Source organism: Saccostrea echinata, unplaced genomic scaffold (assembly GCF_033153115.1).
Source record: "Saccostrea echinata isolate AGI-Se365-2 ecotype Australia unplaced genomic scaffold, CSIRO_AGI_Sech_v1 ptg000025l, whole genome shotgun sequence".
NCBI lineage: Eukaryota > Metazoa > Mollusca > Bivalvia > Ostreida > Ostreidae > Saccostrea > Saccostrea echinata.
Window position 1 is genome coordinate 10809603 of NW_026889774.1, and position 16627 is coordinate 10826229.

General features: G+C 32.5%; 2 protein-coding genes across 7 annotated transcripts in view; one reads left to right on the top strand and one right to left on the bottom strand.

The window, feature by feature from the left end:
- Nucleotides 1–8484, bottom strand: part of LOC133191974 (uncharacterized) — a 79488-nt gene extending 71004 nt beyond the window's left edge. The window contains exon 1 of the mRNA XM_061327774.1: nucleotides 8481–8484. The gene's annotated coding sequence lies outside the window, so the exon portion shown is untranslated. The remainder of the gene's footprint in view (nucleotides 1–8480) is intronic.
- Nucleotides 1–16253, top strand: part of LOC133191971 (uncharacterized) — a 38335-nt gene extending 22082 nt beyond the window's left edge. For 2 of the 6 annotated variants that reach the window (XM_061327766.1, XM_061327769.1), the window contains exons 2-7: nucleotides 11414–11509; nucleotides 11723–12063; nucleotides 13181–13359; nucleotides 13523–13812; nucleotides 14100–14863; nucleotides 15577–16253. In XM_061327766.1, coding sequence (XP_061183750.1) covers nucleotides 11414–11509; nucleotides 11723–12063; nucleotides 13181–13359; nucleotides 13523–13812; nucleotides 14100–14863; nucleotides 15577–15926 — 2020 coding nt within the window. In that variant the 3' untranslated portion in view covers nucleotides 15927–16253. Of the gene's footprint in view, nucleotides 1–232; nucleotides 368–4196; nucleotides 4320–8799; nucleotides 9066–10339; nucleotides 10440–11413; nucleotides 11510–11722; nucleotides 12064–13180; nucleotides 13360–13522; nucleotides 13813–14099; nucleotides 14864–15576 lie in introns of those variants that run through there. The other 4 variants (XM_061327767.1, XM_061327768.1, XM_061327771.1 and 1 more) reach the window with 4 other exon arrangements.
- The last annotated feature ends 374 nt before the right edge of the window (nucleotides 16254–16627 follow it).

A 16627-nucleotide genomic window follows, 5' to 3' on the forward strand; every position in this document is an offset into this window, starting at 1 on the left:
CCGCGACATTAAAGAACGCAAATTAATATTTCATTAATTTTGTGCCTTTTTCTGTGCCTTTACCCTAAGGTACCTTGAGCAACAAGCAGAAAAATTGATTCTTTTTAAAATCTGAAGCGAAGATTTCCTGAGAGATTAAGTACGTCGTTACATAAAGTAAACTGGCTACTAGAAATGCATTAACAAAGTGAAATGTTTGTACAGAAGTTCTTTGGAATAAATCACTCCTTTTCCGATTAGTGTATTAAATGCCTATATAACTTGGAGATTATGATAAGCCTAAATAAATCTCGCAGACGTTTTGGAAATACAAAAGTCTGTCTGGACGATAGGGATCTTAACCTCCAATGGCCGAGGGAGGCAAAAGGTAAAATATTTAAATTCCAGTTCTTGGAAGAATAAGCTTCTGGGTTTTGACATAATTTTTGCGAATGCTCTTTCCAGAAAAGAAAACAAATACTGTTTATATCTGTAGCATTGATAATGCGGTTAAGACGTGTAACTTCCTTGTTTTTTAATATTTAGGTTTTGCTTATGATACACTAAAAGCAAAACGTTATGTGTATGCTTCCCACAAGTGATAATAGATGCAAGTACATTTTTTGGTATCTAAAAATTCTGCTTATGTTGCAAGCTCTAGTAAAAGCGATCATTGCTTCAGAAACTTGAAATTGCCACTGTCAAAGATTGATTGATCGATTGTTATAGTTCTACGTTCATTGCAAGATTATTTCTCTCATATGAGACGTCACCGGATGGAGGTGAAGGGCTTTATTTAGACCTTTACTCGTCACTCGGGGCCATTGAGTAGTGATGGATCTTTATCGTGCCAATGTCTGTCTTGACACGGGATCTCGGTTTTTAAGGTATCGTCTGAAAGACCCGTAACTGTCACTCCCAAGTGCCGAGCGCTTGGCGAAGGAACCGTTGCTACCTATTTTCTATCGACTTAGGTTTGTCGCGGCAGAGGTGCGAACCCGTAGCCTTAATTCCAATCCCAGAGTGAGTCCACTGACATAAAAGGTAAAAAAAATCGATTTTTTAAAAAGCAAGGGGGCTAACTTTAAGTAGGGGCCCTTACGGCTTTAGGGCATTATTTTTTTTAAATTAGCATAATTTTTATTTGAACATTAAAATAAACATAGATACTCTCATTCTTTTATCTTGAGAAGTAGGAAATAATTGTACATTGAGTGGAATACCTCATGAAGGATTCACTTTTCGCCCAACTTTCACGTACAAATTATTCTTCTCTTTGAAACACATATCAAAACATAAACAAATTAATTTACTTGATACCTAGGTAAGGACTATTTTCTAGGACTAAGAAAATTATTGCGCAAATTTGTGGACCATGTAACATCACAAAAATGAGAATGCAAATCAAAGTACTGAGAGGTTGGGTGGTAAGATTGACATGTGACACAAAATTTTGAAACCTCTAAAAGTGTAAGATTATAAAAATATGTTTTGTAGAAAACGGACAGGGATTGCCTCCTTTAAACGTTCCACTGGCTCTTTACCTGCTAATGGTATTAAAAACAAAGTCGTAAAATATACAGGGTTTTATGTCTGTGTATACTAGCAATTACAGATATTGAATACGGGACATTTCATGACGGATTAAATGTCGATTTGTCTGAAAAATGGATTTAAAAAAAAAAATACGCATTTAGCATAATCATAATGCATACAACATATGAGTATGCAGAAAGACCCCAACCGAATTCTGATAAACAAATAAAGTAATTTATTCTTAACTGTAAAAAATATTTTAGTTTGCACATGGCTTGTAGAGAATTAGGAACTATCCTTCCTTATAATAAACGGCAGACTATTATTTTGTTGTTCATAATAGATTTTTTAACAAGCATATCTAAATCGTGAAATCAAATTAAATCATATGAATATGTTTTTTATTCGAGAGATTTGGTCCATTTCCCACAAGAGACAAGTGAATCGCGCTTCAAATATTTTGTTTTATTTTCTGTTCTGTAGGTAAACAAACAATTCATCAACACAGTGTTTGAAAATGCAAGTCATCACAACACAACTGAAAACGACTTAACTGACATTAAAAAGGCTAATAAGTTTTATTGACATCAGTGTAAACAAATCAAAAGAGAATAAAATTTTAGATTACTGGTTTCATATTGAGATTTTGGTTTTCTCTTATTACCCCGAAGTGGACAATTCAAAGTTTTATTAGCGTTTGAAAGAGGAATTTCATCCAATATCCCTGAGCATAATAACTTTGTTGTAATACAACTTCAATTGCTTGTCAATTCGTCATTGTACAAGGGCCCAGTTCCAGAATAACGTTATTTAGGAGGGGAGAAATAAAGAGAATTTCTTTACCCCAAAAGCCCACAGAACAATATATGGACTTTTTGTAGGAGAAAAGTGACTTCTTTATTGACAGAGAGTTAGAGAGTTTGTGTGATATGTACACATATTCTCTTTTTTCCTCTTCACAATTTTGAAAGTCAATAAATCAATTGGTTGAATCGCAGTTACTCTGTATTGAAATCATAATTGCAGTTCTGTAAAATATTCATTTTTAAATGACGCCGAATCGTCTCAAAAGAAAAAAAGTTTTCCTATATACAACTATCCATTTATTTTCTCTTCAGTCCAATGAAACAATTTATCTCGTCTACATGTAAAGAGTAAAATATTTCCTTTTTTTCTTTTTAAAAATATCACAGTTGTTTTATTATAGAATTAATCTTTTTAAAAAACAGAATTAGAATACTTATTTTCATCAAAATAACACTCGTTTACGAAGTAAGGACATGTAAGTTACATTAAATTGTATACGTTACGTATTATCGGCCCGCTTGCTGAATCGGAATCATATTGATTGCAGAGAAAAATCGCGAATTTAAACCAAGCCCACCAAAATCATGTCAAATAGCAAGCATTCTAAATATTGTACGTATTGGACTATACGGCATCTTTCCATTTGTTAAAATTAATGTAGTTTTTTTTCTCTGACCACTACAACAATTTTTTTTAAATAAAAAAAATTGAAAAGACATCAGGGAAAACTGGACAGCTACTTCCTATATGTTTTCCTTGGAAACGTCAAGTAAAGAAATTAACTTTGCGTAGAGATACCTAGATACAATCTGCCTCTTTAAAATATCGATTGAGCTCTGATTGTATATTTCTTTAAGTGACTCGGTGGGTGATAACACTTATCGAAATCGATCGCTCCGTGACATACGCCGGATTAGATTTATGGTTAGTGTCTAAACTTTCTATGCGCATATCTTTAAAGAATCTTCGATCTTGAGATGTCAGTGCGCATTTGCTCTGTTTCAAATCAAATAGTACTTGAATTTCGTTTGTAAGAAAAGATTACAAAGAATGTAATAAGTGTGATCTGTTTCACCGAGGAAAACGAACGTCTCAATCCTTCACCGCGTCGGCTGTCGGGAAATGGAGGGAAAAAAGCCCTCGAATTCGAACCGTTTGAGAAGAAATTTATTTCATAAGCTTAAACAGAATTAAAAAAAAAAACATAGAAAGAATACAAACCAGTTGAATTTGAACTCCTGAATTTAAAAAAAAAACAAAATGGTTGTTCCTCTTTTGTTTAATTTCAGACAAAAATAGAATTTAATGTACAGGTTAATTGGTCTGTTGTGAAATTCTTAAGAAGGTGATGGAATAATGATAAGTTTATTGCTATCATCCTTAGATACGTAAAATGTGTTTGGTTTAATCCTTAAAATTCAATATCTTACCGCTACGTAGCTGCAAAATATTTTTTACGATAATGTAGATAATGTGATTAAAAAAATCCATTTTCAAAACAGTCTGTACGAGTTCAGTTTACAGAATTCGTTGGAGTTTCATTGGAATCTGGATAAAATTTTATGTGAAGTGCTGTATGACAGTAATTCAGCATATGATTATTAATTAAAGGGTGACAAATGTCACCAAGAAAAATCAATATTCAAACAAGACTGGAGTCAAAGAAATATATTGATCCCAGCGACAGCTGAAACAGATTTATTGAAAACTATAGAAATTTTTTAACCAACTCGAACGCACCATATACTTTTTCAATACATTACTCACGACCCATATTTTTAAAAGGAATAGCCAATTTGTCAGTCTTTTTAAATGAGGTATGACGGCTATATCTCATTAATTGGAATCCTTGTCTTTGATAAGCCCACTGGAAGGAGCGTTTGATTCGGTGCCCGAATGCTTAGCTAGATGTCATAAATACCAAGAGGTTCTTCTTACAAGTCTCAGAATTCTGATATTCGCATCTGCACACAAGATCGTGGAAATACCTCAAAATGGTAAGTTTCACGGCGATAACTGTTCTTATACCTAAAATTTGTACCTTCAAATGTAATATTTCGTCTTTATCACTAATTATAAAACAAAAATAGGCAATGCAATTGATGATATATTTTCGCATCATTTACTTATAATTTTTAAAATAACTTTGAGTTTGTTCTTAATATGATGATTTTATCGATGATGATGACGACGATGATGATAATGATGATCACAGCGATGAAAATATAATTCTACAGCTAATCCTTCACTTTAGGGAAATTTATAAAGTGTGTGAATTTACATATATTCCATTCAGTGTAATTAAATATTTGCTTAAGATTTTAATGCATTATGATCATGGTGTATTCACACACTATTCACGCTGCTAAAAACAAACATTTTAAAAAGCTCGATGAATACAAGGACATTATGTTTTTTTTTGCAAATGGGATATGGATGTGCAAATATTAAACAATAAAAGAAGAAGTTCTGGCAATATTTGTCAGACATATTTTTAAGCCAACAAATTTAAAAGAAGCATATTACACTTCTCAACAATTCATGTCTCAGACAAGACGAGACTGTTTATTTAACAGCGTAAACTACGTAAGCGATTTGCATTTAAAATGCATCGTTTAAAAATAAAATACAATGATTCAAATTACCCTAGGAGATTGTACCAAACGGGCATACTTTCCAAATCTTGAGGTAACATAAATTTTCATTCTAATCTAAGGATATTTTCTTAATTAATGTGCATGTATTTAATGTAAGAAAAATTCTTTTTGTGTATTGCCAATGATGACAGTAGATAAAGGATTGAATATTATTATGTTTCGCTTTAATTAAAATTATGATTTTCTTTCTGTTGTTTCTTTTGATCATTCGTTTTCAAAAAGGAAGGGTATGATCCCATGAATTCGAGAATTATCCGATCGAATTTTGTTTTTATTTATGAAGATAAAGAAAAGGATAGATATATGATTCAAGTGGATAAGTCAGGGTTATCCTCGGTCAAGTGTAAAATTCACCAGAAGTATGATCGTTTTAGCACAGGTTCATGTATATAATTACCGATTTAAATCAATTTAAATGAATACACAAACAATTCTAGATTACAGTTGATTAAACATACTTTTTCAGGGCACAACAGTTGATCTCAAGTCAACAATAGTAAATAATTTAGATTTTGAATTTAAGCCGCAATGTAATGTATATCTGATCTATGACTCCGAGGCAATTCGGGATAAGTTGCCACGCGCGCTCCTGTAAGTTTCGAACACGTGTGAATAGAATTGTCAAAAACTGATTGGAGATGTCAAAGATCCTGGAACTGATATCATCTCGATAAGTAATTCCATTTAAATAATGTCGGAATTCTTTTTAAACAATGGCTTTACAACTAATGCACACATGCCTAAATGAATAATTAATTCATTAATTAATTCATAAAGCTGACTCATTTTTTGCTTAGGTGTGATTTATGAATACACACACAAATCAAAGAAAGTGCATCGAGTATTTAAAGATTAGCCCACGTAAATTGCACATTATGCAGAATGAATTTTGTTGGAAAGATTACGCCTTTAGGGTTTTAAAAGCTAATTCGCTAATTGAGATTAATATAAAAAGCGAACCGTAATTAAGCATTTTTTAGATTAATTTACTTCTTACAATGAATAAATGGTGGTGGCACTCTCTTTCCTTAATACAACAAGAAATCTTAAAGTAAGTAGTTGTTTTTAAAAGTTCACATCTTCATTTGACTTTCGAAAAACTTGAATATTAATGCTAATTGGGAAAATAAAAAATTGGTGGGTTTTCCTAATCAGGTAACTGAGACAATCACCCTTCAAAGTATATCAAGATATAATGTTTTCAGTGGAGGCGAAGGAATATTTGGTTGTATGTGAAAAAAACTTTTCGTGTCCAAATGAAATCAGTGGTTCTTTTTCGTCACTAAAAAAAAAAAAGTTTTCCTTTATTTATAAAGTCGTGTGTGAAGGTAAGTGAGAGAGGTAGTGATTTTGGTCGAGAAACCGAGAATGAAGGTGTGTTTCAAAATGAATGGAGTGAGTTGTAATCACCAAGACGAAACACACTGACGGTTTAATGATAATCATGCACTTATCTATTAAAACAGCAAGAAAAAATTATTCAATAAAAGGTCTAAAGTTCTTTTTACAAAAAAAAAAAAAAAAAAAAAAAAAAAAAAAAAAAAAAAGATTAATAAGTACAAACATTAAGGTTTTATAAATCATGTTCACTTTTTTCATCTGCGTCACAAAATCTAACGAATTTGAAATGCGAGCTAAAATATTTATTTAACAACTTCTTTCAAATGTGTTTCTCTTAAAATGAAATCAATTACTCCTTAGTTGGTGTTCAAAATCGATTTCCTTCTTTGCCATTGTTACATTTCATACAGCACCGCTACCGGAAGTGAAAGAGAGATCACCACAACGCAGACCTTTCAATGGAATTTCTCAAATTGGTGTCAGAATTCGTTTTCTCAAACCGTAGAAACTCTTTATCTAAGGACCGCTCTGATGCGAATCAATATACATTCGTTTCGGTATTATTTCAAAGGACCATGGCATTAGTTACGGAAATGAACCAATTCTACAGATTTCTTTACGCATTATTCTTAGTTGAAATTATCAATTTTCCGATATCTTTCAGACGATTCTTATATCCGTATTTTGGGCAAATTTAGAACATTTTTTTCTTTTAAAAATATAGATTGTTTTTTTCTGTAATGAACACCAATTATTAGGACAATTTATGGTTCCTGATTTAAATTTCACTAATGTATGTTTACTCTTAAAAGACAAACAATTAATAATACAGGTATTTATCGGAAGTACTTACTCATATATTTTTTCTATCGACGAAGTCGCGAGAAACGATCTTTAAATTTTATAATTATCAGATTAGAAACGTTTTGAACATATGCAGATAATACACAGAATGTATTTACGTTAAATACAAATGACTAATTATTTGCTCGATCAACTTTAACAGTTCACGATTGAAAAACCTGAATGAACCCCCAATCTTTTTTTACAATAGAAAACATTCGAATGAATAGGTTCCTCGACTAAGCGGAATCTAAGAGGGTACCAAAAGGGTTTTGTAATTAAACAGGTGGGTGAAATCACAATTAATAACTTTAATACACTTTCATTATTAGTTCAGAAAAATACCGTTTATAAACAAGTGTTTGCATTTTTTTTTAAATATCCACATAATCGTTTGTCTAGTGGTTTTTGACCCTCAAAAAAAGAATACTTATTAAACTTAAAAGAACTTAATATATTTCGATTGCAAAAATTGACGAATTCCCATTTGCTTACTGTGACATCCATAACACGTGCCTCTATGCAAAATGAGAAACAACTGTATTCAATCTTATAAATATTCAGGTAATTTCATATTGCGATCCTTTTCTACGTAACATTTACATATATATATATATATATATATATATATATATATATATATATATATATATATATATATATATATATATATATATATATATATATATATATATATCTAGCACAACCATTAGGCCTAAATCAAAAGCGAATTCACCACTCGAATGGATCAGCAGGGAGGAACGTTGTTAACCCATCATTTGCGCTCAAAATATATGATTTTATTAAATTTTTTTGTTGTTGAAAGAAATGGTATTATACTAATAATTTATAAGGTTCAAGGTTTTTTTTGCCACTTCGATTAAGGCCATATCTGATGACAACGCTGTCTGAGAAGTGTGTTTTTTCTAATAATGGGACTTAAACATGTATTTGATAATTATAAAAATTGCTTAAACAAATGATGTTGAAGTAATTATTTACAACAGACTCGAAAGTTTTCAATTTTTGTGTTTTACAAAACTCCAGGTCTGAATTTTTGGCAGCGAGTGCAGTTATTTGGACACGTTATGAATTAACCCTCTCTACGTGATGAATCGGGTGATACTTTATTAATTATTAATTAAAAATGTTATAGAATGATTTTTCTCCCACACGTTTTGTTTTAAGAAAGATTATCAATAACGTAATAGATGAATGCTTGATTTCCTTGGAGAATTTTTTTTTGTCTACTTTCATGCATTTTTCATGAGTTGTCACTAGCATGTCAACTTCGATGCATTTGAACTGTCTTTCAACTTTGTCCGTTAATACCTTGCTAGATCTTTAAATGTCGATTTAAATTTCCCCCCTGTCGGGACCTCGATGGGTTTACTTTGCGTTAAGGAAATATTTGTATGAGCATTACCAGGCATTACTGAATGCAATTTGATCTGACATAAGGAACTTTTAGTGACAATATCAACTCCAGTGGCTTATGTGTCTCAGCCCCGCGATTACAATAACACTGATTCACTGGTTAGCGACACCAGCGTTATTGTTTTTGGTAGATGTCGTAAACAGTCTTAACGACAAACGTCATCCAAGAAAGCGACTAGTCGATTCTTTAAAACTGGAATATTCTGTACTATCCCATAAAATGTGTTGATGACTTAAAAAGAAAAGACAGAAAAGTCATGTGTTATATTTGAGGTGTTTCAGTGGATGAATACAGTGCGCTTCCAGAAAATTTTCGAAGACTAATGATGGATATATATGTATTTACGCAGGGTTAGAATTATAGAATAAATATAATCAAAGCAAGTTTTTGAAACCAATTGGACAATGCCGGTAGCAATTGCACGGAATACAAACACAACCGCCAAAAAAACGACCATCTCCTGAGTGAGTCTCTCTCTCTCTCTCTCTCTCTCTCTCTCTCTCATTTATGAAAGATTTTTCTTATATTCATTTATTATTATGTCGATTTTGTCGTATCGAAATAATTATTAATTAAAATAGAAAGCGTCTGATTTAAATAATCATTTAAACGAAAAAAGTGGGTGATCGATATGACAAATTGGTTATGACAATACCAGAAAACTGGAGTTATAAATTCTAGTACGTTTAAAAATCGCTTTAAGCTACGTATAAGAACGTGCCCAAACTAATGCATAGGTCAGTGCCATGAAATGTATCAACACCGCAAGTAATCATTAAGGACATCGAAATTTGGGTGTTTAATCTATTTGACACATCCGTTAACTGTATACAATGAAATATGGTGTTTCAGAAGCCAACAAGCCTTAATATGACCTGCCAATATGCATCTCATTTATCGCCGGACTTCTAACATTTAACTCGTATCGAACGAGAGAAAAGTCGATTTTTCTATTAATTAAAGGGCCAATTTCAGCTCTCAGCAAAATTGGTCTTTTTTTCAAGTGAGTGGATTTCCCGGGTAGTTTTTCATTTGTTCCTTTTTTTTCATTTCAGTTATCAGATATGTTTTCTAATAATTAGCATGAAACGAGATCTTTATAACTACTGAAAAAATATGCCTCTGTTTGTGTGTGACAACACATCGACAACTGACTACTTTAAATGGAATTGAGACACAAACTTTGGGGAAAATAATATGTTTGAGATCATTAAGCTGATTATGTTTTTTGCAGTACATGAAAAATTACCAAAAAATATCAAACAATTTTAATTGCTGTTCAAGAGTAGCCATGTTTGATTATACATTTTTTATTAATTGATGCAACTTTTAAAGAGCCAATGATGTATATTTGAAAAGAATAATGATGGATATATATTTAGATAAATAACCAACATTTGTCTTCGATTGGAAAATTGATGTAATTATTAAAGATAATATCACTCTCCCATGTCGTTTAAATGATTTTTTAAAAATACTTTTTCAATTCAAAATGAACCAGTTTGGCATTTAAAAACTTGTGTTGGAATGAATAGCGATTTAAACTTTTAACTATTTGGATTGTGTATTTTAATGATAAAATATATCCGCAAATAGAAGCAATTTTGTTCATCATATTTGAACAGTTGTATAAGTGATCGATTAAATAAGGTTTTGTTGTTAGTTGCACAGTACGCCTGTTTTGTATATTTTACTGCTTTTTAAAATTTATATTACGTTCCATTTTTTTACCCTTTAGATTATATTAAAATGAGACTACAAGCAAAAACAAAGAGTGTTTTCATCATACCGTCGCCCAAATTTGACATCGATTCTGAGAGCACCGTCTCAGATTCAATGTAAGGTCATAAAATACTGTTACAGTAGTAAACGGATGTAGTGACGTAGTGTGAATCAATGGGACTTTTTCTATTGAGTTTTAATTCATTTACTCAAGTAGAGCAAGTAGAGACTTCTGTTATATTTTTTTTTTACAATCTAACTTTGATCAGTTTTATGACAATCATATATTACTCTTTGTTCGGATAACTGCAAATTTTCTACTTGGCTCAGTGTTATACTGTCTGAGTGACAATTATTTCAGGGTGTAATGGATTCTTCCTTCCTGTTAATCTCTGTCTCATTTTGCTTTCTATTTTATGATTTGTCCGATATTTAACTCGCAAAATACTAATATCTTAGGTAAATCATAAGTCTTTGAAAGAAAAATGGTTTCCTCTAAGAAATCTCGCCGCTCGCCGGTGATACGGTAAGAGGTGTTTCATGGTTGTTAGTTTTTTTTGGTGAACTGTGTCTGACATTTGTCTGAAAAACAAAACACACTTTTGATTTCGATTGCTTTTTGTCATATCACTTCAATTCACAGTAGTTTATCTGATGTAACCTGTACGGTGACATTCTACTTGTTTACGTTTGAATTTGATTTTAAAAAAATTTGCATCGATCATTTTGTCTCATAGGGGTATTAATGGCACCAGCAGTTTAAATGTTTGGATATTTAGGGTGGATGCTGGCACGATTTTTAGTTTCCAATTTAATTGCAAATGTATTGACAAATATTTAGTTATAAATATCTGTGAGTGCTTAGCCATCATTTAGCGCGGTGCATGTTCATTCTATGCATTTTCCTTACATTTATCATGAAGAACATAAAGAAACCAAATAATGGATATAAATGGTTAGGAGAACATAAAACACGATAAGAGAGACCAGTACTATTAACCGGAGCTGTGCACGATCTTTTTTCTATTGGAAATAGCCAATTTAGTTATTACCACACCATTTTTTTATTGTTTTTCCATTGTAATTTCAGGTCGGAAAGTGGCGGAAGTATGAAGAACAAAGAAATTTCTAATTCGTGTAGCGTTGCCATAGGAACAAACAACGACTTCATGGACGACGACGCACAGTGTGTTTAGGACAAGTTTTTTTTTCCTTCTGCAAATTTTTAATTATGTCATCTTTTCGGCATCAAATATAAGTTAAGCTAAAATCACTGAAAGGATTTTTAATCATCTTAACTTAAAAACTCAAGAAAATGTGAAAAAAGAATAAATTCTATTTTTCATTACAAGAAAATATTATACGTAATTTTATCCTTTTTTTTAATTTTGCCTTCCAGCCTCAAAGTAACATATTCACCGGGCAAAAAAGGTGGGAATTTTGGACTTCCACTGGGTGGAAAACTGATTTTGCCGGATGGGTTGTTTGGTAAAAAGGACACAATTACATGCCAGGTGGCATCTCCTTCTTTAAGATGGAAGTATTACCCCACCCTCCCATCTTACGAGCATATAACAAGCGAAATCTACACGCTGCAATCAACGATGCATCCGCTGAAGAAAACAGTCATCGTGCAAATTCCTTACTATCAAATTGACACTGAGCACAATGAAATTAACGTCAAAGGACAATGGAGCGACGAAAGTGAGTGGGTGGATGTAGGATTTCTAAAGAAGGCAAGTTTTTTTTTAGTGAAATATGTGTTAGGCTGTCATCTTCAATCAAGAAACACGACAATATGTTGTATTAAAGAAATCTTTACCCTCCGAAATTATGGTAACAAATGGTTAGAGATGATCTTTATTGTAATACTTTATTATCCCCTTTCCCTTTCCCACTAACACCACCCATGCAGTTCACAATTCTTCCTCCATCCAATGAATTTGCACGATGTACAATTTCTAAATAAAAATTCCACAAAGTGTCGGTAATTTCAATTGAACTTTCCACCTTCTTTTGATAAATCTGACCCAGTTACCAATTTGCTCGCTTGCCAATATGGCTTTACACGGACTTATACATTGAGGCTATACATGCTTAAAATTCTCATTGTTGTTTGATCAGTTTAAACTCTTTAACCCCTTGACATGTAAAAAAAAAAAGTCCATATACGAAATTGTGGTTTCTTTAAGCTTAAAAAAACCATATTTATATTGTATTTTTAGTATTTACTCTTAAGTGGTGACAAATATTTGAAAAAAGGGATCTCATGGCTAGAGACCAATCTTCTTAATCGCTCTTTGATAGCACAGCATTGTCCTGTTGGGTATTGTCCTCTCACTTTCAAAGTATTCTGACTTTTCCACAATTCCAAAAATAGGAATGCTGTGTACATACAGTCCTTTTAGAAACATATCAACAAAGTTTAAGTGCTGGGATTATTAAATTTGAATTAAATGCCCCATATAGCAGTGAAGAGTATGCAAACATTCCCTGGTATTGTAAACTTGAATGGTAAACACTCAACTTATTGATAAATTGTACCTCCCCATTGAAAATGTACTTGTGTCTTATTTGTTTTCACTACAAGTTCACCTAACTTCATTGAAAAAAATTGACTTGTTACACGAAATTTATTTTGGAAGATGTATCATACTTTTAAAACTGGTAAAATGTTATTCTTTTACTTACAAAATGACAGAATATAAAAATGCCAAACTTGATTTTTTTTAGAGTTTGAGGAACTTTGTTTAAATTACACATAATGACATACAATGACACATTTATCATATATTAGACAGAAAAGCATTTAAAAAGTATTCAGTTTTATTGAGATGTGATTGATTTTTGTAGGGAGACTCTTCAGTAGAGCTGGAGGTAGACCGATTAGGGATATTCATCGTGACCTTTACCCCTAAAAAGGAACTGTTTGACGTCACACCACAAGGATGCTTGTACAACGCACATATAAGTCGCTACATCAGCGTGCGATTTCCAAAGAAAGCGCACGATAAACCATTTCAATGTGCAATTCAGGTGAATGCAACACACACATGCTGGTGCATTGTATATAAATTAGTAAAGAAACGAAACTAAAAAAAATTAGTCCAAAATTAATTTACTGTATTCCATCTGCTTTAACATTTGACTACTCCCCTGGATAACATGATATATAAGCAAAGAGTATCATATTTTTTAGATTTCTCCCATCCCAAGTGACAAACTCCAACTTGCAAAAGAGTTAAGCCCAGGAGAAACAGCGGACCTCGTTTTGGCCACAGAGTTTATAGATCTCATCCCAAGCGCTCCTTGTGTTTTTAAACGAGCAGTGTCCGTGAAGCTCCCTCTTCCAACGGGAGTTGAGGTTGAGGATGAACGCAGTGAAGATATTGCAGTACTTCAGAAAACGGAAAATGGTTGGGAATTAGTAGAGTCCAAATACAAATTCACCAGGACGACTGTGACATTTGATACAAAATCTCTTTCAAAGTAGGTTTTTAGTTGTTTGTAAGAAATGTGTAAAAGGATATGCAATTTACATAGAACATAAACAGGAATGTGATTAAGTTCTGTAAATTTAAGCATATAGTTGTCTATGTATATAATATTTGTGTATGCCAACACCACAATACTCACTTGCATTTCATTTAACAGGTATAGCATATGCATTAAACGTTAGGAATGTTTTCCACTAGAATTGATTCGTGCTTTCAATTTATGTATTGTCTTTCGATGAGATTTCAACAATGAGAATACGATGTGAAAATGTTTTGCAGATTTTGCGTTATGCAGTCTAAACCAGATAGACAAAAGCGACTACCTCCTGCAGCACAAGTCCTAGAGAATCGGAGCAATCGGGAAAAGGGCGAAATTGTAGCTTTCTTAAACCTTAAGGAAAAATTCTGGTTCATGGTTTTGGAGTGCATGCCATTAAATAAGCTTGAAAGTCGCGTGAAAGAAATGAGTGAAAAGGGATTCAAACACGTTGTGAAAGACATTGTCAAGAAAGATGAACCATCCAATCCATTTAGACGATCGCAGAAATTTCAACAACCAACACGACAAATACAAGTCCCACCTACCTGTGAAATTATAGATGGAATGAAATGGGATTTTTCGGTGGGAGATGATATTAAAGTGAACTCCGAAAGTAACTATTCGGAAAACAGAGAACTACACTACTTCCGGTATTTACCGGAAAGTTACCGACAGTTTGTTATAGAACCGAAAACTAACGATGAACGCGCAATCACTGGTGCAATAAACCTCGACCCTGTTGGGATTGAGGACAAAAATCTCAGAGACAATTGTACTTGTTCCATTAGAATTGAAATTGATGAGGAAACAGTGAAAGCATATTTCAAACCGGAATTCGTCCCAGAAGAGCCAGAGCCTAAAAAGGAGAAGGTCAATTTCGACATACTGAACACACCTGTGTTTAAGGAAGAGAAAACGGAAGTTCCTGCGATTCCAAAATTCAAACCCCTTCCGCCCAGCGTCATGGAACGGCTTATGAAAACAAGTCGAAAACCAATCATAAGTAAGCACTATCTCCACACTGAATTTGAAATATCCTTGGCTATAGATTTTTAGCTCTAATCACAGAAATGCATCTTGAATTTTAATTAATGCACTTTTCGTCTGTCACCTGTTTCTTCTAAAATGAATAGATTTATTGAAAGAAAAATGAGAAGTGTGTGGTGTAATATTAATGATATGTATACTTTTGGTTCACAGCAAGAGGTAAAAATTTCATCATTCTGTTTGCAAGAAGAGAAATATTGCTTATCATTTTTAGTTCCAATCTCATTTGCATGAACAACATTGCATGGTACCTGCAAATCATTTTTTAAAATATATTTTTAGTCATTTTTATTTATTGTAAAGTAAGAACACCTAGAAAATTTATCAATTATGCATGAAAAAATTGTGAATTGTCGGTAAAGGCTTTTTAGCTCATGTATTCATTTTAAGTTACGGAACCCTGCTAGATATCGAATTCGTGTTACTTACAGAGAAACACATGTGTATAGTTAGTGCTACCTAGATGCATGCTCTCAGTCTTGATGGATTACTTAATGTTACGACTATTTTTTTTTTCTAATATCTAAAACGTATTTTGGTAAATAATAACAATAATTAAATGCATGCCCGATTTTCAATTTAACAGATAATATAGATATTATATAATATATGAAACTTTCAAGACTTCTAAATCTCAAGTTTTTATAAATATACATATTTTTTTTACAGTTGAAAGAGAGTCAAAAGTCATTTCTGGAAAGAGCCTGCGCAATCTCTCGAAACTGGTTCCCGAGGGCCTGACTTTAGCAGTTCACCTTGACCTTCCAGACAGCACCATAACCGGCCTCGGTTTCGATGCCATTTCAAACGGCTTGAGCATGTCCGACGTCACATATAAAATCCTCTTATACTGGAAGCGCATGTGCAAAGATAAGAAAGATGGCGCTGTCAATTCCTTAACTAACGCACTAAGAGACATGGGGCGTGATGAGCTGGCAAATATAGTGTTCGAACGCCATCGTGACAACAAAGAATTGACACCGGATGCGTTTTCTCCCTTGTTTACTGCGTATCAATAAAAATAGACACATATTTGTAACAACCTAAACTAAATACAAGAGCAATATTTATTTTCAATATAATGAAGAAGCAATTACACATGTATACGTACGTATTACGTAACAAAACTGATGTCCTCATACTTTTTGACCTGATTTGTGCATTTCCCTTTAAGCTGTGATAAAATTTTGTTGATAAGCCGTCCATTAATTTAATATTAGAACTTCATTTCATATTTTGTATTATTTTGTATACTGTGATTATTTTTTTGTAGCAAATATATTCTGCATGCAGCATATTACAAAGTTTAATATATAATGTATGTTATTAAAAGCTTATTTGTGTAATTTGAATTCTTGATACAGTCCCTACATTTGACACAGAATACATACATGTAGCACAGTGTAAGTGAAGAGTGTTACTCAACATTTTACTTTTTTCAAAGATTTTTTTATTATTATTAATAAGAGTATGAACTTTGTTGTAATCTTAGAAACAAGAAAAAGGTGTAATCATATGTCCACCCAGAGTTGTCGTCCTTAATTGCAACTTGTTACCCCCTTTTCAAAGAAATATGACGTTTGAGTATTTCACTGCAATCACCATGTCCGTCCATATACTTCTTTAATTTTCCGAAGGTTTTCAATCTTTGTAGAATACCGTTTGAACTCGGGCACCTGGTATTTTCAGATTGATTTGTCAAAATTTAAAAAAAAAAAAA